General features: G+C 44.2%; 1 protein-coding gene across 1 annotated transcript in view; it reads left to right on the top strand.

The window, feature by feature from the left end:
* Positions 1-3,044: 3,044 nt before the first annotated feature.
* The window catches only part of LOC144691817 (histone H4 transcription factor), a 35,799-nt gene continuing 13,573 nt past the window's right edge, over positions 3,045-25,270 (top strand). The window contains exons 1-8 of the mRNA XM_078560329.1: positions 3,045-3,083; positions 4,313-4,528; positions 5,687-5,913; positions 8,198-8,309; positions 9,594-9,746; positions 12,898-12,975; positions 20,990-21,110; positions 24,195-24,333. Of these exons, the coding sequence (XP_078416455.1) occupies positions 4,345-4,528; positions 5,687-5,913; positions 8,198-8,309; positions 9,594-9,746; positions 12,898-12,975; positions 20,990-21,110; positions 24,195-24,333 (1,014 nt within the window). The 5' untranslated portion in view covers positions 3,045-3,083; positions 4,313-4,344. The remainder of the gene's footprint in view (positions 3,084-4,312; positions 4,529-5,686; positions 5,914-8,197; positions 8,310-9,593; positions 9,747-12,897; positions 12,976-20,989; positions 21,111-24,194; positions 24,334-25,270) is intronic.

The raw sequence follows: 25,270 nt of genomic DNA, 5'->3' as shown, positions 1-25,270 counted from the left end.
AAATGTGCATGGAGGAGGTGTGAATGGCAGAATGATGAGCAGCTGATGTCCGAAAGCAAAAATGAGAAAAACAAGAGTAAGACTGAAAGCAGGAATACAATGGGGCCGAGATCATAGTTTGAAATTGTTGAACTCAATGTTGAGTCCAGATGGCTGTAAAATGCTGAGTCGAAAGATTGGGTGCCGTTTCTCTAGGCTGTGTTGGAGCTTCATTACAACACTGCAGGAGGCTAAGGACAGAGGGATCAGTGTGAGGGCAAGGTTGGAAAATTAAAATGGCAGGCAACTGGAAGATCATAGTCATGTCTGAGGTGTTCCCCAAAGCAGTCATCGAATTTGCACTTGGTCTTCCCAATGTAGATCAGACCACATTGTGTGCAACAGATACCATATACTAAATTGAAAGAAGTACATGTAAATTGTTATTTCACCTGGAGGGAGTGTGTGGGGCCCTGGACAGTGAGGAGGAAAGAGTTAAAACGGCTTGACTTACATTCCCTGTGCTTTCATAGAAAGGTGTCATGGGAAGGGAAGGGATTGTTGGGGGTGAGGAGGAGGAGGACACCAAGGTGTCATGGAGGGCATGCTCCCTTAGGAATGCTGAAAGGGGAGGAGAAGTGAAGATGTGTTTGATGGTGGCATCATGCTGGAGGTGCCAGCAATAGCGGATGATGATCCGTTGAAATGGGGGCTGGTGGGTTGGAAGGTGAGGAAAAGGGAACATTATCTTGGTTCTGGGAGGGAGGGGAAGGTGAAAGAGCAGAAGTGCAGGAAATGGGATGGACACAGTCAAGAGCCCTTTCAACCTTTTTGGGTGAGGGGGAGAAATTCCTTGGGAAAATGGAAGACATATCAGAATCACTGGTGTGGAAGGTTGCATCATCAGAACAGATGAGACAGAGTAATGGAGTCTTTACAGAAAGTGGGGTTGTGGAAGTATAGTTGAGGTAGCTGTGGGAGTCAGTGGGCTTATAGTGAATACTCATTGATAGCCTATCCCCAGCAATCGAATCAGAGAAGTTGAGGAAAGGAGGGAAGAGTTGGAGATGGACCATGTAAAGGTGAGAGAAGGTTTGGAAGCAAAGTTAATAAAATTTTTCAGTTCAGGATGAGAGCAGGAAATTGCAGTAATACAGTTATCGATGTACTGGACAAAGAGCTATGGCAGGTGCTCCCAATGTGACTGGAACAAGAAATGTTTCACATATCTCACAAAAAAGCAAACTTAGCTAGGGTCATAATATGTTATTTGGTAGAAGTGAGTGGAATTAAAGGATAAGCTGTTCGATGTTCCTCCGTGACATCCTGGTCCACATCTCATTCACACTTAACACCCTCTCCCTTTCCCGAGGCACCTTTTCATGCAAGCACAGAAAATTAGGAAGCAAATGGTTTGTTGGCCTTTATTGCAAGAGGATTTGAGTACAGGAATAAAGATGTCTTGCTACAATTGTATAGAGCCTTGGTGAGAGCACACCTGGAGCATTGCATACAGTTTTGAACTCCCTAAGGAACCATATACTTGCCATAAAGGGAGTGAAATGAAAGTTCACTGTCCTGATTCCTGGGATGGCAGGATTGTCCTATGAGGAGACATTGAGGAGACTAGACCTGTATCCTCCAGAGTTTAGAAGAATGAGAGACAATCTCATTGAAACATACAAAATTCTTACAGGGCTTGACAAGGTCGATGCAGGAAGGATGGTTCCCTGCCTGCAGGGTCTAGAACCAGGGTACACAGTCTCAGAAAAAGGTGTAGGCCATTTAGTACTGAGGAGGAATTTCTTCACCCAGAGGGTGGTGAACCTGAGGGCTGTGGAGACTCAGTCATTAAGTATGTTCAGAGATTGTTAGATTTCTAGATAGTAAAAACACCAAGGCATACGGGCATAGTGTGGAAAAATAGCATTAAGGCTAAGCCATGATCTAACTGAATGTCAGAGCAGGCTCGAGGGGCTGAATGGCCTACTGCTTCGATTTCCTATGTTCTTATGATGTAGCACCTGCTCTTTTACCATCTCCATCTCACCATTCAAGGCCTCAAACACTCCTTCCACATGAAACAGAGATTTAGGTGTACTTCTACAATGGGGAGAACAAACACAGTTTGACTGACCACTTTGTGGAACACCCCAATTCACTTTGTAGGCACGACACTGAGCTTCTGGTCACCTGTCATTTAGACTCTTCCCCCTTGCTCGCATGCTGACCTCTCCGTCCTCAGCCTCCTGCAGTATTCCAATGCAGTTCAACGCAGCCTGGAGGAACAGTACCTTATCTTTCAATTAGGCACTTTACAGCCTTCCTGACTCATCATTGAGTTCAACAATTTCAGACCATTTTTCTTTGCAGATTTTCATTTTACTCTCATTTTTATCTTGTTTTCAGGTGGCAGCTGTTCATCATTCTGCCATTCACACCTCCTCTAGTCGCACCTTTTGCTTCTTGTTAGATTATCACTGCCTTTGGTCTTGCACCATGAATCATCATTTTCTCATGAATTGTCATTTTTTCCACCCATTTACACACCTTCCTTTTTGTTCCCCCCCCCACCTTTACTTGTTTAAAACCTATAACTTTTCTGATTTTTCCCACCCAGTCCCAATGAAAAGTCATTGACCTGAAACATTAACCCTATTTCTCTTTCCACAGATGCTGCTGCCTAACCGGCTGAGTATTTATTGTAATTGTTCAACTGGTCTGTTTTGGTATCGTTATTTGTATATTTGAATGTATTAAAAAAATAATGATTTTTAAGCCTGAAGGTAGTTGTTGTGAAGAACACAACATATCCCTTTGTGCAAGGTGCCACTTCTTATGCCCCCAACAAACATGGCGACCTCAGCGTTTCGAGTCCCGGCCGTCGTGCGTGGCAAAGTCCAGCGCTGTCATTGGCTGCCCCCCCCCTCCCTCCCCCTCCTCGCCGCTGCCTCGATTTCCCATTGGATGAAATGCTCGTGTTGAAGCGGGGGCACCACCGGCTGGCGGGCGGAGGGCCTGCGCATGCGTGAAACGCTCGAGGCAAGCCGGCCAATGGGTGTGGAGGGGGCTCGTTGAACGTCATTAAGGCGGTAAATGCGAGGGTGAGTGGCGCGGAGAAGAGAGGGGTGCGCGGAGCGGCGGCGGAGACAGAGACAGAGAGAGAGGGAGAGGTGCGCGGAACGGTTGTGGGGGGGGGGGGGAGAGGCGCGGCGGAGAAGAGGAGAGGGGCGCGCGAGGGGAGCGGCCGTGCGTGTGTGTGCGCGCGCGGCTCCCGAGGGCCCGCAGGTGGGGGTGAGGAGATCAGACCACCGGGTTCCTTGGTTGCCATAGTGACGGGCTGTGAGGTGAGAGCGCGGTGGAGAGCGGCCTTGTCTTGTCTTGTCTTTCCCGGCCCGGCCCGGCCCGGTGAGTCTCACTCTTACCCGCTCAGGGGTAGGGGAAGCTCAGGCTGAGGGCACATTTCAGGCTCGGTTCCAGGCGATGTGGATGAGGCTTTGGGGCTGAAGATTTGGCGCCATGGATTGGTTTTTAGCGCTAGGGTCCATAATTAGATCATTTTAATTGGAGCAATTTTAGGATTCGGGGTCACATTTGGGGATTTAGGACTAGGGGGAGGGGGGGGGTCGCGATTGGGACTCAGGACTAGGTCACGGTTGAGAGTTAGGAGCAGGGATCACGATTGGGATTCGGGACTATACTGAGTGCCAAGTATTTTTCTGTTTTCATTGCTCCTCTTCAGTGCTCAGGCCAACACTCTCCCATCCTCAACCAACTGGACCAAACCAAAGCTGATTGATATTGTCCTTCATCTCAAGGCAGTTTGTGGAACTTTACATTAAAAGAAATGTATTGCATGAAAAGCACTTTGAGGCACTGATAAATGCTTGCCTTTATACCTGAAGTGACCCTTCATGGAATTTAATTTAGTTCCAAAAGCAGCACCTTGCACGTTATTCGTTCCCAACAATGTTCTACCTTTAAGGCAGCAAACCCTCTCTCTCAAAATCTCTCAATGCCGGTGTTTGATGCTGGCCTGGCCTGAGCTGAATCTCTTCTAATATTGTTAGAAGGCTCTTCCTGATTTCCTAGAAATTTCCTAATTCCTCCCCAAATTTCCTAATTATTCAGCATCCTTAAATGATCTGGTTTTACGGATAGATTCAAGCTCTCCATTGTCGGAAAACATTCAAACAACAGGGCCAAATGCACTTTTGGATCTTGTGCCACAACAGTGGGGATGATGAAGGCTACTTTTGAGCTTCTGTGTTTTACTTTGACATTTAAAAAAAAAATTGACTTGGGATAATCTTTATTTTTCCATCTTCGACAGGATTTGGTGATAAGAACATCTTAATTGGTGGAATGATCCCAGTGGGCTTCGGTTGGAAGATGGCCCCTGGAAAGAGCATCAAATACTTGGGACTGGTGCTGCCCTGTGAGTGGGATGGTTGTGTCTTTGTTGGAAAGACGATGGAGGAATTCTGTGACCACATAGCTGCGCACTTGAAAGACCACGTCAATGAGTATGACAGCTTTGGAGATTTAGGTAAAAAGCCTTTGAGATCACCCTTTAACTTATTCCCTTTTCTCTTCCAATTTTCTCTCTTCTTTTCAATCCTCCTACATCCTTTCCCTGATTCTTGTTGACATTTTCTTTATTCATTCAAGGGATGTGGGCTTCTCTGGCTAGGCCAGCATTTATTGCCCATCCCTAACTGCCTTTGAGAAGGTGGTGGTGAACTGCCTTCTAGAACCACTGCAGTCCATGTGGTGTAGGTACACCCACAGTGCTGTTCCATAGCTCCCTGTGACACCTCACCCAAGTGAGCAATTTTTATGTGTGGAGAAAGATGTGTATCTTTCTAATAGTATCAGCAGGCTACTTTTATTAAAAATATAGCACTGTACACCGCAACCTTCTTTTCCAATTTTGGGATATGCTTTTATGTCTATATTTTTTATATACTCTAATCCTATAGAAGGGTTCTCAAATTTACTCTTTTAATTTATTGCTGGAGTGTTCCCCACTGTACCCCACATAGCAAGTTTCAAGTCTCGCTAAGCCACCAGGAGGCCACTTGTATACTGACTCTGCCTTACTTAGCAAGTGTGCTTCTCCATTTGTGTTTTATGCCTCCTAGACACAGCCCTGTAGCTCTTGGCTGTTGTTGAAGCTGGAGTATGAATTGGTCAAGATTGTTGGTGCGTATTGGGATCCTTGTCAAAATGGCAGTGAATAACCCTGTGTTAGGAAGATGCTTGGAGCAGAATTTAGTTACTTTCCTGAAGGAATTGCTAGGAGTGACTTTGGAGAGAGGTCTTTGAACGCAAGTGGTGAGAGCATGGTCAGCTGGTGAAACAGTGCCTGACAGGTGGAAATCTGTAGAGGAGTGAGTTGGGAACGCCTTAAATATCCAACTGATGATTTTTACCTAAAGAGAAACGGCTATTGTGTTTCAAGAAGGAAACCACTGTCTGAAGTGCTTTGAGAGACTTCAACATGGTGTGTTGCTCTTCAGCCTTTTCTTAGTGAACATGTGCGACAAAGTATGCAATATTCCTAACCAACAGTGCATTTTCCTGGGTCAGGAGAGCATCAAGGATCAGGACACCGAAAGTGAAACAAACCACAATTTCCAGATTCATAATAAGTGTGGGACTACATTAAATAACAAGCTCCTTCGCTTTTAAATTCTCCTTTCAGACGAGTACCAGTGCTTGTGGCGGGGCTGTGGCTTCCTGGCTGTGGAAGGCCCCAATGAACTGGTGGTGCATGTGAACTTCCACAGCTATCATGCCAAGCTGAAATATTTTGGCTCAGAGCTGCAGCGCCTACGTCCTGATCTTCCGGTGTGTTCTCTGGACAGCCAGAACCAGAACCTGATTCCGGAGATTGCAGAGACTTTTACCTGCCAATGGGAGCATTGCGACGTGAGTATCGATTTAGATTCTTAATGCCTCTACCTCTTATTCTTTTATAAATAGTCACCCATAAGTCTCTGGGAAATTAACGTTCTGTTAAATGTGCATGCTGTTATTAGGGTGTTTGTAAGAAAAAATATTAACAGTAGTTTGTAGTGTATGAGAGATGCCCCAGGAGTTCCAAATCTCTAGAGGCTGCTGGATGATTTGCTCTGTTGTTAGCCTTGTGAAAACTGCAGCTCGCCCTGACCCTCTGTGAGTTTCATGAAATTGCTACAGTCGTGCTGTTAAAAGAAATTAAACTCGCCATGGCGAGTTAGGGTATAAAAACGCAGGGATCCTTTTAATGCTTCCTGAAATCTCAGAGGCCTAGAAAGTGAACGATTAAAACTTGAATCTCATTCCTGCAGGTAGTAAATTGTTCCTGGAGGTTCTTAAAATTTAAAATGTTTCTTTTTCTTTTACGTTTTATCTTTTTTCTCTATTTCTTTCCCTCTCTTTATTTCTCTTTCTGTACCTAATTTGACTCTAATTCACTCTATTTCCTTCTCCATCCTCCTGTTTCCTCTTCAATCCTTAAATCTCATTGATTAAGGTGTTACACTTTCAGTCCTGTCATTTATTTCAAGGTCCCATTGACCTTTCCATCCACCAGTTGGTGACGGAAACATTTTTTGAGCTAAGGAGTGATGGAATCCAATCCCCACTCTTGAGGCACACTGCAAAATTCCCTGTGAAAAGTAGGGGAGACGGTGACATACTGGTAAGGTCACTGGACTAGTGATCCAGAGACCCAGGCTAATGCTCTGGGGGCATTGGTACAAATCCCACCATGGCAGCTGGTGGAATTTGAATTTGGTCAATAAAATCTAGAATTGAAAGCTAATCTCAGTAATGGTGACCATGAAACTACCATCAATTGTTGTAAAAACCCATCTGGCTCACTAATGCCCTTTAGGAAAGGAAATCTTACCTGTTTTGGCCTACGTGTGACTCCAGACCCACAGCATGTGGTTGACTTTTAACTGCCCTCTGAAATTAGTATCTTCAAAGCCCAGGAGAGGTCAGTGGTAACACCCTTGCTGCCATCTAGTATGGGTGGGAGTGTTGGGCTTTTACACAACACTCATTGGAGCTTCAAAAACTGAGTGGAACTTGGATTATTAGTAAAAGTGATATTGAAGCTGTTGGGTTCCTGTAGCAACCTAAAGGGAAGGAAACCTGCTGTCATTACCCGGTCTTATCAATATGTGACTCTAGTCCCACACAAATGTATTTAACTCTTAACTCTGGAAGTGGCCTAGAAGCTATTCAGTTGTATCAAACTTGAGACAACCAGGACTGGGCAATAAACGCCAGTCTTGCCTGAGAATGAATGAATTAAAAACCTATTAGCCAAGGTTTCTGGCTGCTAGTCAGTGATTCTTTATGGACATCAGGTAGAGACAGAAATGAGCTTGGCTGTGACATAGTCCATTATCCTGTTGACTATTGCTGATTATGTTCATAGGCCAGGCATGGTCCATATGAGGGAGAACTTTGCTGCTGCATTGTTTAAAACTACACTGAAACAGTCAGTGTCTTTAGGAGAGGAGAAAATTCTGGGAGGAAAGATGCTGAAGAAAACACAAAATTGGATATCAAATTTGCCTTCATATCAGCCTCAGCACTTCAGAAGTAACGTATTGTGAATGAAGGAAAGAATTTGCAATGATAAAGTGCCTTTGATTAACACAGGACACTGAGTACACTTTATAACCAGTGAAGCCCTTTTTAATACGTGATTATTGTTGTGATGTAGGAAGCGACATGTGCCCACAGCAATGTGACAAAGACCAATTATAGTGATGTTAGCTGAGGGATAAATATTCCCTCCCTGTTTTTTTTATGTCCACGCAGCGCCTCAGACAATATAGCATTTCCTCAGTACTGCACTGAAGTGTCAGCCTAGATTTTGTGCTCAAGTCTCCAGCACAGAACTTGAACACATAACCCTCTGAGTCTTGAGAGGAGAGTGCTATCCACTGAGCCATGGCTAACACTAATTTTATGTGTAGAGTTTTGAGTTGTTTTAATGTAACAGTGCTCTGTATAAGTGGAAGTATTTATTTTGTTGATTGTCCTTAACCTACTTGGAATTTCTATAACATGAAGTATTTGTGATACCAAGCCATCAAGCATCGACAGCTGTACTTGAACCTTCAAAGGCGAGACCTGATTGTGTCACATCATTGCTCCCAAACCCCTATTTGAAACCTTTTACTCGTGTATTGATTTTCTTTGTTATTTTTAGAGTACATTTGACAATCCGGAATGGTTTTATCGGCATGTGGACATGCATGGACAGTGCACAGACAAAGAAACTCTTCCTAACAAAAATGAAGCCATTTCGTGTTGCTGGAAAGGTGAGAGATGCAGATAATTGGAGCAAGTAACAAAATTGGCACTTTAATTCCGGACTCTTGAGTGTCCTCTGAACCTCATTTGTGGTCTGCTGTTGGGTTTATTTAAGTCGTTGTTTTAAACTAAATAGGTAGAGATTGCAGATTTATCATTTTTACTGAAAACAGAAAGTGCTGGCAATACTCAACAGGTCTGGTGGCACCTGGAGAGGGAACAGTTAATGCTTTCTCTGCAGATGCTGCCAGACCTGCTGTGTATTTTTACCTTTTCTGTTTTTATTTCAGATTTCCAGCATCCTCAGTACTTTTGCTTTTGTTTTTCATGTTGCTGGGCCACAGCTTCCTGCAGCCAAGTGCAGCTGACCTGCTTCCCAGTTCTGCACTGGCGTGCCTCTTACCCAGGAGCGAATTAAGTATGTACCACGGCAGCTGTAAATGATGGCCTTGCCCACCCCACATCCCTGTGAGATTCTCCTGAACCTCACCGAGTACATACCCAGAGCATTGTGTCGTGACATGCAAACCAAACCCACTGTAACCAACTCTCTCTGCCTCCGTGGCTTTGTTTACAGCCATTGTAGCACTCGAGATTAAAGGGTTACATTTGTCATTGAGTTTTAAATCACTTACTAAAATAATAAATAGTGAAAGGCCCCATGAGACTCTTTCACAAAAGATCTGGGGAGATTTCCCTGGTATCCTGATCAATATTTATTCTGCAACCAACACCTTAAAAAATATCTGGTAATTTATCACATTGCTGTTTTTGGAATCTTGCTGTGTGCCAATTGCCTGTCATATTTCCTTCAACAATGACTTTACTTCAAAAGTACTTCATTAGTTGTAAACAGCTTTGGGGTGTGGAAGTCCCATACATTTTTTTTTTGTTCACTCCATCATGAATGGTCTGTTTAAATTAAAAAAGTGCTTATTAACACATGAATGCAGCATTTCTTGTTACTGCACTGAAGTGTCCACTTACATTATGTGCTTGCATCCCAGAATGGAGGCTGACCTGAAGCAAGTGTGCAACTAACTGAGCCAAAATGACAGCAGGAAGAATTGTTTTGTAGGATAATGTGTTTGCAGCTTGGTGCATGGGAAGTGTTTTTCTTTCCCTTCTCCCAACATGGTCATGGAATAGTTGGCATGGGCAAGGAAGGCTGAATGGCCCTCTCCTGTGCTGTAAGATTGTAGGAAAACAAATATATTTCTGTTCTGTTACCTGCCCAAGATTTAATGAACAAACTATTTCTAAACTTTTTTTCTATTTTATTAATGCACTAGGTTGTGGTGCTACATTTAAGATCAAGTTTAAACTTCGGGAGCACCTGCGGAGTCACACACAGGAGAAGGTTGTGTCCTGCCCCAACTGTGGAGGGATGTTTTCTAACAACACCAAGTTCTATGACCATGTCCGCCGGCAGACCTCCATTGAACGTATGTGCAACTGAATAGTTAATTTTAAAAAATATATTGACTTTAGTGCCTTGCTTTGGAGAGTCTCAACCAAGTTTCTGATCGCTATTTGGTGCATGTGTGTGGAAGCGGGATGTATCGAGGATAGGAACTCAAATGAGATGTTGTGTGTGGTCGAATATCCTTCTGCCATCAACAATTTCACTGGTGAAGAGTGACCACTTGGCTTGTGTGCTACAGAGCCTTCTATTTGTTTCCATTCACCCCTACCATCCATAGATGGGGTAAAGTGCAGGGGTACTGGGTCTCCATATTATGTTACCTTCTGATGACATAACTTAACTGACATATGAAGAGATGAGCAAACAATTTATGATGTTTTAATGCATCCCAATGCTGAAGCAAGTGCTGTTCCATGTAGATAGATTCTCACATCTGTTGAGAATCTGAGTTTGGTTGCTCCTGTTGTATTATTGAAAGAAAAACTGACTTGCATTTCTATAGCTCCTTATGTGACCACAGGGCACCCCAAAGTGCTTTACATCAATTAAGTGCTTTTGAAGTGTAGTGTGTGCTTTAAATAGGAAATGCAATGGGTGAAGATAAAGGATTGCGTAACACTGTTTTGAAGAAGAACACGGGACTTCTCACCAATGTGTGAGCTAATATTAACCCTCTATCAACATCACTAAAAACAGATTATCTGCTTGATACCCTGTGGGATCTTACTGTATCCACATTAGCTGCTGCATTTCCTACATTACAATTACATGTACAATGGAAAGAAAGACTTGCATTCATATAGTAAGTTCCTTTCATAAACTCAAGGCCTCCTAAAGCACTTAATAGCTAATGAAGTACTTCTGTACACCCTGCTGTAATGTTGATTGAGGAATAAATATTGGCCAGGGCACCAAGGATAACTCCTTGCTCTGCTTCAACATAATGCATTGTGATTGTTTATGTCCACCTGAAAGAGCAAACAGGCCTTGATTTAATGTCTCAGCCCTTCCAACAGCATAGCACACTCTCAGTACTGGAGTGCCAGTCTAGATTTTTGTGCTGGAGTGGGAGTTAAACCGACAATCTGCTGACACAGAGGTGAGAGTGCTGCCCACTGAGTAACGGCTATGTCAGTGGTGTTGCATAGAATTTACAGCACAGAAATGGGGTACTCAGCCTAACTGGTCTATGCTGGTGTTTGTGTTTCACACGAGCCTCCTCCCCACCCTCACTCTAGCAGCCTGTGGGCTTAACTTCTGCTTGTTGCCATATTTCTGAGATTAAGAGCCCAGAAAGTGGCACCGTGTTCCTACCGTTTGTGGTCAGAATGCCTTAGGATTCCAGTGACCTGGCTTTTCTCAATCCTACACTTCACCCCGGTTATATCAAGAGTACTTTGAGCATGCACTCGCAGCACTAGATGGCAGTCTGTTCCATAGGAAACTGCAGTACGTATAAAGCTGTTCCTAAAGTATATCTAAACTTTTTTGAAGCCTGTTCCCCCTGCTCCCATCCTCTTCTGGTTTTGCGCAAAATAAATTTTCCACATTAACCTTATTTTTGATTTATAAATGTTGATTATGCTGACTATCACTTGCCTGTCTGTCTCTCTTCACTGGGGTATTTGAATCACAAGCCCTTCTACTTCATTAATTTCATACATGTTGCTGTCCTTATTGCTTTTTTTTTTGCCATATGTGTACCAGGCAATGACCATTTCCAGCAAGAGAGAATCCCTCCCTTAATGTTCAGTGGCATTATCATTGCTGAATCCCTCACCATCACATCCTGGGGATCATCACTGACTGGACTGGACTAGCTAAGTAAATATTGTGGTTGCAAGAGTAGGTCAGAAGCTAGGAATTCTGTGGCGAGTAACTCACCTGACTCCCCAAAGCCTATCCACCATCTACAAGGCACAAGTCAGGAGTGTGATGGAATACTCTCCACTTGCCTGGATGAGTGCAGCTCAAACAACACTCAAGAAGTTCGACACCATTCAGGACAAAGCAGCTCACTTGATTGGCCCTCCATCCGGCACCTTAAATATTCACTCCCTCTACCATCGACGCACGGTGGCAGCTGTGTGTACCATACACAAGATGCACTGCAGCAACTTGCTAAGTCTCCTTCCAAACTCATAACCCCTAACACCTAGAAGAACAAGGGCAGCAGGTGCATGGGGACACCACCGTCAAGTCACACACTGTCCTGAATTAGAACTATATCACTGTTCCTTCACTGTCTCTGGGTCAAAATCCTGGAACTCCCTCCTTAACAGTACTGTGAAGGCGACTCACCAACACCTTCTCAAGGGCAATTAGGAGTGGACAAGAAATGCTGGCCTTACCAGCAATGAGCATATCCCAAGAACAAATTTAAAAAAAAAATCATTTTCAATGTTTTGGTCGTCTTGTAATTATTGCAGTCAAAATTCTACCTGAATATCACTGCAGAGATCATTGTATTGAATGTTGATGTATATCTCCATTGTCTATGGCCTTATACCATTTGCGAGCTTGAGCAGTGAGTGCTGGAAGCTATTAAAAGGTGGTGTCTGTCTGACATGCCCCCGCCGCCCTGGCCCTCAAACTACCACTCCAAGCTCAGCCAGTTCAGGCCAATGACATGCTTTTGCATCTCTGGACCACAGAGCTGGAAAACTTAGGAAACTCGTAACTTTTTAACAAATGCGCATGCCCGATCTTTGCACGGCCTGTTGCTGTTTATGTGTTGAGTCTACCTCAGGAATGTAACATGATGTCAGATGGCTCTTGCCTTCAAATAGCATCTTTCTCACACTATTGGAGAAGGCTGTGATTGAGTGGTTCAGCGAAACCACCCTATGAATGGACCTAAGTTCATCTTTCTTTGCTAGCACCCAACCTTTAAATACCATTCTTGCATTAAACTGATTAGCAGATGATTTGTTGAATTTGTTTTGCTTCTTCCACTCCACTCCATTTTTTTAGTTTACCGTTAAGGCAGTGTCAAAAGATCACTGGCTTCTGTGAGAGTGAGGGGTGGAACAAAACTGCAGTTTGTTAACACATGGGATGGAAGAGTTACTCAGTAAAAGTACTGAAAACTAAAAATATAAATGTTAAGAATGATCCTTGAACCCTACACTGGTTTATATTTAATTATATTTAACATTGTTTAATTTTAGAGAAGACCTTTCCCTGTCAGCACTGTGACAAGCAGTTCGCCAACGAGAGGCTGCTACGGGACCATGTACGAAATCACGGTAGGGTGCGTCAGTGCATTTGTTAATGATTGCAAAGGCCAAAGGATGTTATGTGTTGCATTCTGTTCTTCAGTGCTCTGAGGGTCACAGGTCATGTTTTTATTATGGAGTACTGCCTTCCCCTGCCCGACTATGATGATGATGCTGTAAGGTTAACGAGCCTCTGTAGGTTGCAAACAGAGAGTCATGGAGTTATACAACACAGAAACATGCCCTTTGGTCCATCATGTCTGTGCCGGCCACCAAGTACCTATCTATTCTAAACCCATTTTCCAACACGTAGCCCCTAGACCTGTATGCTATGGCATTTCAAGTGCTTATCTAAATACTTCTTAAATGCTATGACGGTTCCTGCCTCTGCCATCCCCTCAGGCAGTGTGTTCCGGATTCCAGCTACCTTCAGGGTGAAAAAAATTTTCCTCAAATCCCCTCTAAACCTCCTGCCCCTTATCTTAAATCGATGCCCCCTGGTTATTGACACCTCCGCTAAGGGGAAAAGTTTCTTTCTATCTACCCTATCTATGACCCTCATAATTTTGCATACCTCTATCAGGTCCCACCTCAGCTTTCTCTGCTCCAAGGAAAACAGCCCTAACCTATCCAGTCTCTCTTCATAGCTGAAATGCTCCAGCCTAGCCATCATCCTGGTGAATCTCCTCTGCACCCTCTCTAGTGCAATCGCATCCTTCCTATATGTGGCGACTAGTACTGTACACAGTACTCCAGCTGTGGCCTAACTAGCTTTTTATACAGCTCCAACATAACCTTCCTGCTCTTTTTTCTATGCCTTGGCTAATAAAGGCAAGTATCCCATATGCCTTCTTAACCACTTTATCTACACGTGCTGCTGCCTTCAGGGATCTATGGACAAGTACACCAAGGTCCCTTTGATCCTCTACTTCCTAGAGCCCTACCATTCATTGTGTATTCCCTTGCTGTGTTAGTCCTCCCAAAATGCATCACCTCACACTTCTCAGGATTAAATTCCATTTGCCACTGCTCTGCCCATCTTACCAGCCTATCTACATCATCCTGTAATCTAAGGCTTTCCTCCTCTCTGTTTACAACATACCAATTTTCATGTCATCTTCAAACTTACTGATCGTACCTCCTATGTTCACGTCTAACTCCTTAATGTACACTACAAACAGCAAGGGTCCCAGCATCCCTGTGGTACACCACTCGTCACTTTCAATCACAACAACAACCTTCGACCATCACCCACTGCCTCCTGCCACTAAGCCAATTTTGGATCCAAATTGCCCTAGATCCCATGGGCTCTTACCTTCTTGACCATTCTCCCATGTGGGACCTTGTCAAAAGCCTTACTGAAGTCCGTGTAGACTACATCAACTGCACTGCCCTCATCTACACAACTAGTCACCTCCTCGAAAAATTAAATCAAATTTGTCAGACAAGATCTCCCCCTGCCAAAGCCATGCTGACTATCCCTGATTAAATCCTGCCTCTCCGAGTGGAGATTAATCTTGTCCTTTAGAATTTTTTCCACTAGCTTCCCTGCTCATTGATGTTAGACTCACTGGCCTGTAATTACCTGGTTTATCACTACTACCCTTCTTGAATAATGTTACCATATTCGCTGTCCTCCAGTCCTCTGACACCTCTTTGTGGCTAGAGAGGATTTGAAAATTATTGTCAGAGTTCCTGCAATCTCCTCCCTGGCCTCACATAGCAGCCTGGGATACATCTCATCTTGGCCTGGGGAATTATCCACTTTTAAGCCTGCTAAAACTTCTAATAAGTCCTCCCTTTCAATGCTAATTTGTTCAAGCATATTACAGTCTCCCTCCCTATTTCTGCACCTTCATCGTCCTTCTCCATAATGAACACAGATGAAAAGTAATCATTCAAAACCTCACCTACTTCCTCCGGCTCCACACACAGATTGCCACTTTGGTCCCTAATGGGCCCTATTCTTTCCCTGGTTAACCTCTTGCCCTTAATATATTTATAAAATGCCTTGGGATTTTCCTTTATCTTGCCCACCAATGTATTTTCTTCACTCTCCTAATTACTTTTTTAAGTACCCCCCTACACTTTCTATACTGCTCTAGGGTTTCCGTTTTCAGCCCTCTGTATCTGCCATAAGCCTTTTTTTTCCTTATCCGATCCTCTATACCCCTTGATATCCAGGATTCCTGGATTTGTTCGTCCTACCCTTCACCTTTACCGGAACATGTTGGCCCTGAACTCTCACTATTTTCTTTTTGAATGACTCCCACTGGTCTGATGTAGACTTTCCTACAAATAGCTGCTCCAAGTCCACTTTGGCCAGATCCTGTCTTATCATATTGAAATTGGCCTTCCCCCAATTCAGGACCTTTATTTCCAGTCCGTCTTTGTCCTTTTCCATAACTACCTTAAGTCTTACAGAGTTATGGTCACTATCCCCGAAATGCTCTCCCACTGATACTCCATTTGCCACTGTTCTGTCCAATCACTTAACCTATTAATGTCTCTGTCATTTTACGCTTATAAATCCACTGCTTACAATGCTGCCTGTCTTTCTTGTCATCAGCAAATTTGGATATGTGGCTCTCTATTCCATCATCTAAATTATTAGTAAATACAATCAATAGTTGAGGCCCCAACGAATGTTCCTTGCAGGACATCACTAGCCACTTTCAGCCGTTTAGAGTGCATGCCTATTATCCCTCTCCTGCGGCACAACCAATTTCCTAACTAATTTTCCTTCTGTTCCATGAGCTTCCTCTTTAACTATCACTCTCTTATGAGGATCTTTAGCACAAATGCCTGTTGGAAGTTCATATAAATAACATGCACAAACATGCCCCTGTCCACTACTTCTGTCATAAAATAAAAACAGAAAATGCTAGAAATGCTCAGTAGGTCTGGACGGGTGGATGGCTCACCCATCCTAGGAAGGAAAGTTGGCTGGGAGCCGACTCGCTTTGTGCAAGCCCACCCCGCAGCTGTTGGTGGGCTAAATTGTCTGACAGTGAGACTTCCACCCCTTACTGGGGAGGAAGTCCTGCCCTCAAGAACTTTTCAACCAATTGGATTGGCCGGTAGCTCCAGCAGTCCCGACACAGCCAGCAGTGAGCGCTGCCGGGACTGCAACCAGTCCCAAGAAGACGGTCTAATAAATCCCAACGTGAGGCACGTCTAGGGTATGGGGCAGGGAGAGTTTTGCCAGCTTAGGCAGCGGGGTGATTGTGGAATTTGGAAAGCAGGTGGCTAGGAAGGAAGAGAAGTATACTAACCTAGGGAGGGGTGACCCCAGTGTGCAAAGGTAACCCCCTGAAGATAGTAACCACCCCCCCCCCCTCCCCTTTCTGCCCTTTTAAAACCTTTTTTTTAAAAAACAGGCTTCCACCTACACCTGCCTGCCCACAGCAACCATATTATGGTGTGGGCAGTGGATTATCGGGATCACCTGGCTTTTGGCTTGTTAACCAGCTCAGTTGGCCCTTAATTATTTATTTACACATGGCTGATTTCAGCACCTGCCCACTTACCATGTCATGGGTGTGAGCTTGGGAATGGGTGGGAAGGTGATGGGCTGGGTGCTTGCCCTATTTTACATGCCCCCTGCCGAAAACAAGCCTGGCAGGGCTACGTGAAATCCAGCCCAACATTTCAGGTCTGTGACCTTTCATCAGGACTGCACTACTTTAGTCACCTCTTCAAAAAATTCATGCTGGATCTCTCTGGTCGGGTGAAAATTTTCAAGGTGTTCAGTCACCCTATCCTTAATTGTGGACCAGGCTTGTCCAGCCTTTTCACTTGGGGGCGGGTGGGGCACATTTTCATTTCTGATTAGCAAATTTTGGAAAGATAAGGCTTGGCACAACATTAAACATGAATTTCAAAGTAAAGTTGAGGTATGAAGAAAAGAAACAACTTGCTGGCAACAATAAAGGAATGTCAAAGCAATAAACTGATAATTAAAAAAGAGTAATTAATATAGATCAGCATTAGAGTGTGAGAGGGACAGAGTCTGTTTGTATGGCCAACTCCCAATCTCTTGATGCTCACTTACTCGCCCTCACCCACTGTGAGTGGGTGTGATTATGTGTTGGTGTGTAGAGGCGAGGATGAGTGGGAATCCTGAGACTGCGAGTGAGCCCAGACACAAACACACTCCCACACTCACTAACATGCTATCCCACACCCACTCACTCTCTCTCTCACCCCCACACTCTCACTCACACTCTTCCACACTCACTCTCTCACATACTCTCTCTCCCACAGTCACTCAGTCATCTCTCTTGTACACTCACTCAGTCACTCAAACTTACTCTCTCCCCCACACACTCTCTCTCCCACACACCCATGCACACTCACTCTTCCACACTCATTTGCATTCTCTCTCTCCCCCACGCGAGCTCTCTTTCTCTCTCTCTCCCTCTCTCTTTCTCTCCCTCGCCCACACTAATTCACACTCTCTTGCTCCCTCATCTTCAAGCAATGTGTCTTTTCACTCCCACCATGCGTGCGTCATTGCATCCAGCCTCTTCATGCCCAGCAGCCAGCCTCTCTTTCCCCCACCCGGCCGGCAGCTAGCCTCTCTCTCTCCACACCTGGCCCGGCAGCCAGACGCTCTGTCCCACGCCTGTTAGCCCGCCTCTCTGTCCCAAACTGGGCCCGGCAGCCAGCCCAGCATCCAGCCCTTCTCTCCCCCACACCTGACCCAGCAGCCAGACTCTGGCCCATGCCCGGCAGCCAGACTCTGTTCCAAACCCAGCGCGTCAGCCAGCCAGCCATCTCTCACCTTTCTTAACTGTCACATGCACAGTTTTCCAATCTAAGGGAATAGTTCCTGAATCGGGAGAACTTTATAAGATTACTTCCTTTAAAATCCTGGGATGGAACCCATCTAGTCCTGGGGATTTGTCAATCTTTAGTGCCATTATTTTCTTTGTTACTATGTTTTGCTTACATTAGTTATGGTGAGTCCATGTCGTTAGGTGTGCTTGCTTCTTTGTAAGAAAGTTGTGCGTTCAAGCCACACCCAGGACTTAACCACAAAAATCCAGACTGACATTCTAGTGCAGTGCTGAGGAAGTGCCGCACTGTCAGAGGTGCTGTCTTCTGATGAGACGTGAAACGTCTCTCCTCTCAGGTGGGGCTGTTAACTAAACCTGGCTCATTACTCATTATTAAATCTAATATGACTTGCTCCTTTGCTTTGTTATTGAAAACCATTCTGAATTCACTGAAGAAATTTGCTACTTTTCAGACAACAGATGCCATGGCACTATTTCAAAGAAGAGCAAAGGAGTTTTCCCCACTGTCCTGGCCAATATTTATCCCTCAATCAACATCACTAAAACAGATGATCTGGCCTTTATCACATTGCTGTCTTGCTGTGCACAAATTGGCTGTCATGCTTCCCATGTTACAATAGTGACTACCCTTCAAAAATTCTTCATTGGCTGTAAAGCACTTTGAGACATCCTGTGATTGTGAAAGGCACTATAGAAATGCAAGTCTTCCTTTCAGATATTTTTTGTAAATATTTTCTATGTTGATTTTGATATCCCTTGTTTCTTTTCATTTTCCCTTCTGTAGCTATTACTATCTCTTGTCATGCTTTGAAGTTCTTTGTGTCTTTGCCATTCGATTGGATCTGTGCTTTCTTTTGTATTTGTCTATGTTTTTGCTTTTAGCTTGTGCTATTACCTCTTCAGTTATCCATGGGTTTTTTTTTGGCAGGTAGAGTTCTTGCCAGTTGTGCGTGTAAACTGGTTCTATATCACTTTAGATTATATTTTGAACATCTCCTATTGATCTTCTCTCATTTTACCCCTTAACAGATTGTCCATAGTAAACTGAACAATCTCTGTTTCATCCTATTGAAGACGGCCTTTCCCAAATCTAGACTCTTAGAAGCTGTTTCAGGTTTCTCCTTTTCAAACACAATGTTGAACAGTGCTAACAATATTATGATCAGTATAAATAAATGTTCATGTGCTGTTAGGCTGTTAACCAAATCTAGCTCATGCCTCGTTATTAAATCTAATATGGCTTGCTTCTTTGTTGGTTCTAAGACATTTTGTTGCAGAAAATCATCCTGAACAGATTCAGGATATTTACTACCTTTTTCTTTCTTCATTCATGGGATGTGGGCGTCGCTGGCTAGGCCAGCATTTATTGCCCATCCCTAACTGCCCTTGAGAAGGCGGTGATGAGCTGCCTTCTTGAACCACAGCACTCCATATGATGTGGGTACAGCCACAGTGCTGTTAGGGAGGGAGTTCCAACTTGGGTTTATCACCCAATCCGCATGGGAGTTAGATCCTCCAATAAAGCCACTTTGCCTTTACCTCATGTCTATCTGAACTCTTCATTAATACATTATGCCATCTCATTGCGAATAACAGGGGGCCTATACAATGCCCACTACAGTCTTAAATTTTTTCTATTTCCTATCCTATCCATAAAGTTTCTGCTGCCCGCTCACCTTTCATTATATGATCTCATATTGTTGAAGCAATTTCATCCTTAACCACTAATGCAACTCTTCCCATCCTGCCAGATCCCCTATTCTTCTGGTAAACTTTATAATCTGGTGCAGTATATTCAGCTTCCAGTTCTGACTGTCTTGCAGCCATGTTTCAGTAATGGCTACCATGCCATACCCACTAAGTTAAATTTGGTCCTGCAGATCATTCAATTTATTCCTTATACATTGTGCAGTTGTATAAAGAACACCTGCATGCAAAATATAAAGATGACAGACATCGATACAGACAACTGGGGGACAGTCGCCAATAGCTGTGACCTTTGAAGGCTGACTGTTTGGAGGGTTGTTGGAAGAGGTGAGGAGAAACATAAGGCAGGATATTGAGGTCGGCGGGCGGGGCGGCGGGTCCCGCTCGCCAACGCATAAAATGACACGGGATGACGTCGGGTGGAACTCCCGACGTCACCCAGCATCATTTCAATTTTCAGGTCGGCTATCTCCACCTATCACTGGCCCTCTACCCAGTTCTACCCCCGCCCCCTTAAACCAGCTTATATTTCACCTCTTCTCTATTTTTACTTCGTTCTGTTGAAGAGTCGTACAGACTCGAAACGTTAACTGTGTTCCCCTCTGCAGATGCTGCCAGATCTGCTGAGTTTTTCCAGGTATTTTTATTTTTGTTATGCCTTTCATGACCTTGGGATGCTTCACAGCCAAGTTGTAATGTAGTAAATGTAGCAGCTATTTCGCACAGCACAAAGTCCCACAAACTACAATAGGATTATGAGCAGATCACCTGTTTTTAATGACGTTAGGTGAGGGATAAATATTGGCCTGGAATTTGGGGAGGGCGCCCATTTTTTCTTAGAATAATGCCAAGGCATTTTGTATCTCCACCTGATAGGGCAGACGCAACCTAAATTTTAACACCTGATCCAAAAGGCAGCACCTCAGACAGTGCAACCCTACCTAAGTACTGCACTGAAGTATCAGCCAGACCATTTCCTTTTACGTTTTGGATTTTGATGCCAGGGAACATTATGATCTCCCTGATTTTGCTTAAAATATGCTATCCCAGACCCTGTATGGACAATGGCCAATATTTTACCATACGACCCCAAAGAGAAATCTCGATGGAAACGCTCTTCTGGATATCGTCAGAGGTACTGAATTGGCACCCTTGCTCTCTCCATTGCTGTTGATCATGAGATGCATTAGTGTTTGGATCTATAATTTAGTTTGTTGATCATTTTGTAAAAGAGCTTTTCTCAGTGAAGAAATGCAGCTATCTAAGAATCAATGCGTTGCTGCACTGAAGCATTGAGTGTTTCCTCCTGCCACATTTTAACCCCTGCTATTCCACCCATGTCTACAGAATCCCAGATCCTTCATCTCATAGTTGAAGCTAGACCCTTTCACATAAGGGGATAGAAGGGGGGAGAAAGAAGCTAAGAAGGGAAAATAATTAAAAAGAGGCAGTCTTTTGACTTTTGTCTCATAATACTTTGTACCCAGTAAAAAGCTATCTTCTTTAACAGTTTACTTTGTGTTTTTGTTTGCCAGTGAACCAGTTTAAGTGCCCACTCTGCGACATGACCTGCACTACTTTCTCCTCGTTAAGGACACATATCAAATTCCGCCACTGTGATGAGAGACCGTATGGGTGTGACTTCTGTGAGAACAGGTAGTGTTGTGGTTGTTGTTCAGATTGCAATCAGTTTGTTTATACAATAAAGTGGCAAAGTATGTAAAGAAAAGTATTGGTCCAAATTTCTAGGTACTGTAATCAGGAATAAAGTGATGGCTTTATTTTGTTATATTCCTATCTGGATGTTATCCTTGTTATGACACAGCATTTGGTGAAGCGGATCACAATGACCTAAACCCTTGCAGTAGGATATTTTATTAGAGGGCACAACATGACTGATCCAGGCATCAGAATTGCATCTTCAGAAGCCCGATTGCTTGCTCAATGGTTGTCCTAGTGAGAAGGTGACATTGGTTATATCACCTCTGTGCTTGTGTCTAGGCTATTGTGAAGAGGTCTGTTACTGTTTCCTCAAGGTTTTCCCTTGTTCCTAGGATCCATCCACAGGCTTTTTGGGGTTGCAGTGAAAATCTGAGGCAGCCTGGACTGGCAGAGGATGAAGGAGTCATGGCAGCTGCCAGGAAAGCAAACACACATATGAGGCTCTTGCTCTGTCTACAAGCTAGTTGGATATTGAGGGAGTGGAAGCCCTTCCTATTGATGGATCTCACTGGCAGGTCGCTGGGTGCCTTGATGGCCTTAAAGGTGGAATCAAAACTGCCCTGCACTTAGGGGAACGGCCAATAGTGGCAAAACCCTCTGTCCCTGTGAGGTTGTGTCTGTCATTAAATGAATGTGCTGTCCAGCTCTGGCAAAGAGGATATCAGTAACCTGTGAGATGCAGTGGAGTGTTCCCGCTTGCGAGATGCCACGAAGGCGCACAGCAGAGCCAGAAGTGAGGACGTTCAAGGCCACTGGAAGGGCATGGCCCGTGCTGGGAGGTCTTCAGTGTGGGGGTCACATCTGCCTGGAAAGGCGCAGTCTCCTGCAGTAGATCTTATGATGAGGGTATAACCCCCATTCCTTATTGCCCGTCTTTCCTCCCCTCTGCCCTCCTGCTGCTCGGTCTTCCAACTTTTGGTTGATCTTCATCGTCACCCAATCTGAGGACCGTTCCCCTATTGCCAGCTGCTGTCTTCCTTCTAGGCAGATGGCTACCCAACTGCTCTTCTGTCCTGCAATGGCAGTGAGATGCCAACATTGTTCAATGCCCAGGTGCTGAGTGTCCACTCTCTGCCACCTGTGCAGCGCCTTACCAAGAGCTGAGTTACTCCCCCACCACTCCTTACCCCACTGGTCCTATTATGAGGTCAGGATGATGATCTGGGGCAACCATGACTGGCTCCCCACTTTTTAATAACCCCCCCCCATCAGCTCATCTGTTTCTGAAGGCTCGTGTTACCCATGTGCTCCTTTAACACTTTCAAGTTCAAACCCTGATGAGCTCTTAACAAGCTTTTCAACAGGTTTAATTGGCCTCAAGCTGGAGGAGTAGGATTCCCCCACCCTGGTGATTATTGCTACACAGGGAGCGGCATTTTGAAATTGACACACCGCCCGATGGTGGTGTTTTTGGGCCCCTCCTCCTCTGCCTACGTTCCCGACTTATCTCATCCATAAGACCCACCTCCTCCCTTGATCCAGTTCCACTTAACTGCTGACTACCAAACTTCACTCCCTGGCTCCTCCATGATAGCTAACATTGTAAATTCTCTCTTCTCAGCTACTCACCTCTTCCCTTTCAAAATCACCATCACCGCCCCCTTCACAAAATGCTCAGCCTTGACCCCTCTTTGCAAACTACCGGCCATCTCCAACCTCCCATTTATTCTCTTTCCCTTTCCTTGTGATGTTGGCTTCCAAAACTGTGCCGTTCATTCCTGTAACTCCCTGCGTGAATATTTTCAATCGAGTTTCCACACCTGCCACCAAACTGTGTGTGTCTGTCTTCTTTTCTACTGCTCATCCTTGGAATCTTTGGGCACTTGTGATGTGTCCACTACTATCTTGACTCAGGTCTCAGGTCAGGTAGCCCAGCACAGATTGGAGCAAAATCTTAGATCCTCCTGGCTTCTATGACTCAAAAGCACCCTGGACGGTGTATTTTACTGCTGTGAGTGAAAGCTGACTTGGCCCTTTGGCTCATTACAGGTAGGGAGCAATCCTGTACCTACAGCTGACTCAGAACCAGTTCTACCTAGCAGTACTGGCAAAATTGAGAGAGAGGTTTTTGGTCTTTTAAATTTGATCAGCTTATATGCATTGTCTAGGAATGATGTAGTAGAGCAAGCTGTGGCTTGTTTTGGAGATGATTTCAGTATGTAGCAGCAAGGCATGGAGAGTTTAACTATTGTACCTAATTGGTATATTTAACAGAATACCCAGTTGCCTGAAGCCACAGAGGCTTCCATTTCTCTGCTCCATTTCAGTTAGGTTTCATGTTTTCATTGATCCCCTTGACATGAATTCCGTACTAATCAATTCCCTGGAGAGTTACTCAGTGAATTATGCAGTGGCAGAAGGTGGTTTATCTGTAATTTAGCCATTAAGTTCAGGGAGTATATCATGATCATTATTTGATTAAGTATTCATTGGGTTCATTTTGAGGCAGAGCAGAGACTTCCAACAAACTTTTTATTTAATCTTAATTGTCATTTTAACATAAAGTCTTAGAAGTTATGCCATGTGGTATTACCATTCTTCTGTTTTATTTGTTAGTGGCCAGTTTTACTATTTTTCTCCATATATTTGAATGAATTCATGGGAACAATACAAAAATAAAAATACCAGGGGCTATTTGCATATCACAGTGCTATGAGGGTACCTATTAGAACTTTGGGTGTACTTACACCATATGGTCTGCAGCAGTTTAAGAAGGCAGTTTACCACATCCTTCTCAAGGGCAGCTAGGAATGGACAATAAATGCTGGCCTAACCAACGACACCCACATCCCATGAATGAATAGAAAAAAATAAACTGTCCTTGACTTTGGGGCTTGCAGATTGAGAGATGTGATAATGAAATCTCTTTTGGGGAGAGTTAGGGATTTCATCTGTGAGCTGAGAGGTGTGTTGGTCAGGTTAATATATCAAAGGAGACCAGCTTGTTGGACTTGGTGCCTTTTTCTTAAAATTTCTTATGTTTAAAAGTTGCTTCATTTTTTTTTCCTTCACTTTCAGTTTTAAGAATTTGTACGACCTGCGGAAGCACATTGAAACGCACAATGATGAACCTACGTACCATTGCAGCTCTGACGGATGTAACTTTAGTGCCCGTAGTGTGCAAACCCTTAAACAGCACTACAGAAGAATACACGAGGTGGGTGACCAAGTGACAACTGACCTATGAAGTAATGTGGGATTTCATTTACTTTTACCTCAGAGACCTGAGTTTGAACTCACTTCTGGCCAGTGGCATAGAACTCTTTCCTTACTCTTTTTATCTTTCTCTTTTCATTTCTCCCTTTGTTTTTGTCTTCCTCTGGATCTTTGTTACCAATGGAGAGTAAAATTTCTCAATTTGAAAATGATACCAAACTTGGAGGTGTGGCAGGCAGTGAGGATGAGGTCAATTGATTGCAATGGACATGAGTAGGCAAACAGAATGGGCAGACAAATGGCAGATGGAATTTAATACAGAGAAGCGTGAAGTGATGCATTTTGGCAGAAGGGATTGGGCGAGGAAAAATAGAATTAATGGCATCGTTCTAAAGAGTGTGAAGGGACAGAGAGACCTGGGGGTTCATGAGCATAGATCTTTGAAGGTGGTAGGCTATATTGGGAGAGGGGAGATTTGATAGAGGTGTACAACATTATAAGGTAGGCAAAAAAAAGCTTCGCATTCACAGATGGGACTAGGGGCCACAGATTTAAAATTTTGGGCAAGAGACGCACTGGGGGCGTGGTGGGGGTGTTGGTTGAGGAAGAACTTTTACACAGCAAGTGATAATGAACTAGAACTGGCTGCCTATGAGAGTGGTAGAAGTGACAATGATTAATGATTTCAAAAGGAAATTGAATGAGCCTTTGAGGGAAATAAACTTTCAGGGCTCCAGGACAGACTAGATTGCTTTATAGAGAGCCTGCACGGTCTCGATGGGCCATATGGTGCCCTGTGCCATTATGACTCTATAAGCTGAAGGAGGCGTTCCCGACTCCGCAAACTCGACTTGGGAGAAAGTGCCCTGAAGCTTTGGAGGTTTGTTCTGGGGAAGCAGGTGCTAACAAAAATCAGGCCCAATGAACCCAGAAACAGT

This window comes from Cetorhinus maximus, chromosome 16 (genome assembly GCF_964194155.1).
Source record: "Cetorhinus maximus chromosome 16, sCetMax3.hap1.1, whole genome shotgun sequence".
NCBI lineage: Eukaryota > Metazoa > Chordata > Chondrichthyes > Lamniformes > Cetorhinidae > Cetorhinus > Cetorhinus maximus.
The sequence above is the reverse complement of the archived record's forward strand: the minus strand, read 5'-3'. Positions and strand labels throughout refer to the sequence as shown.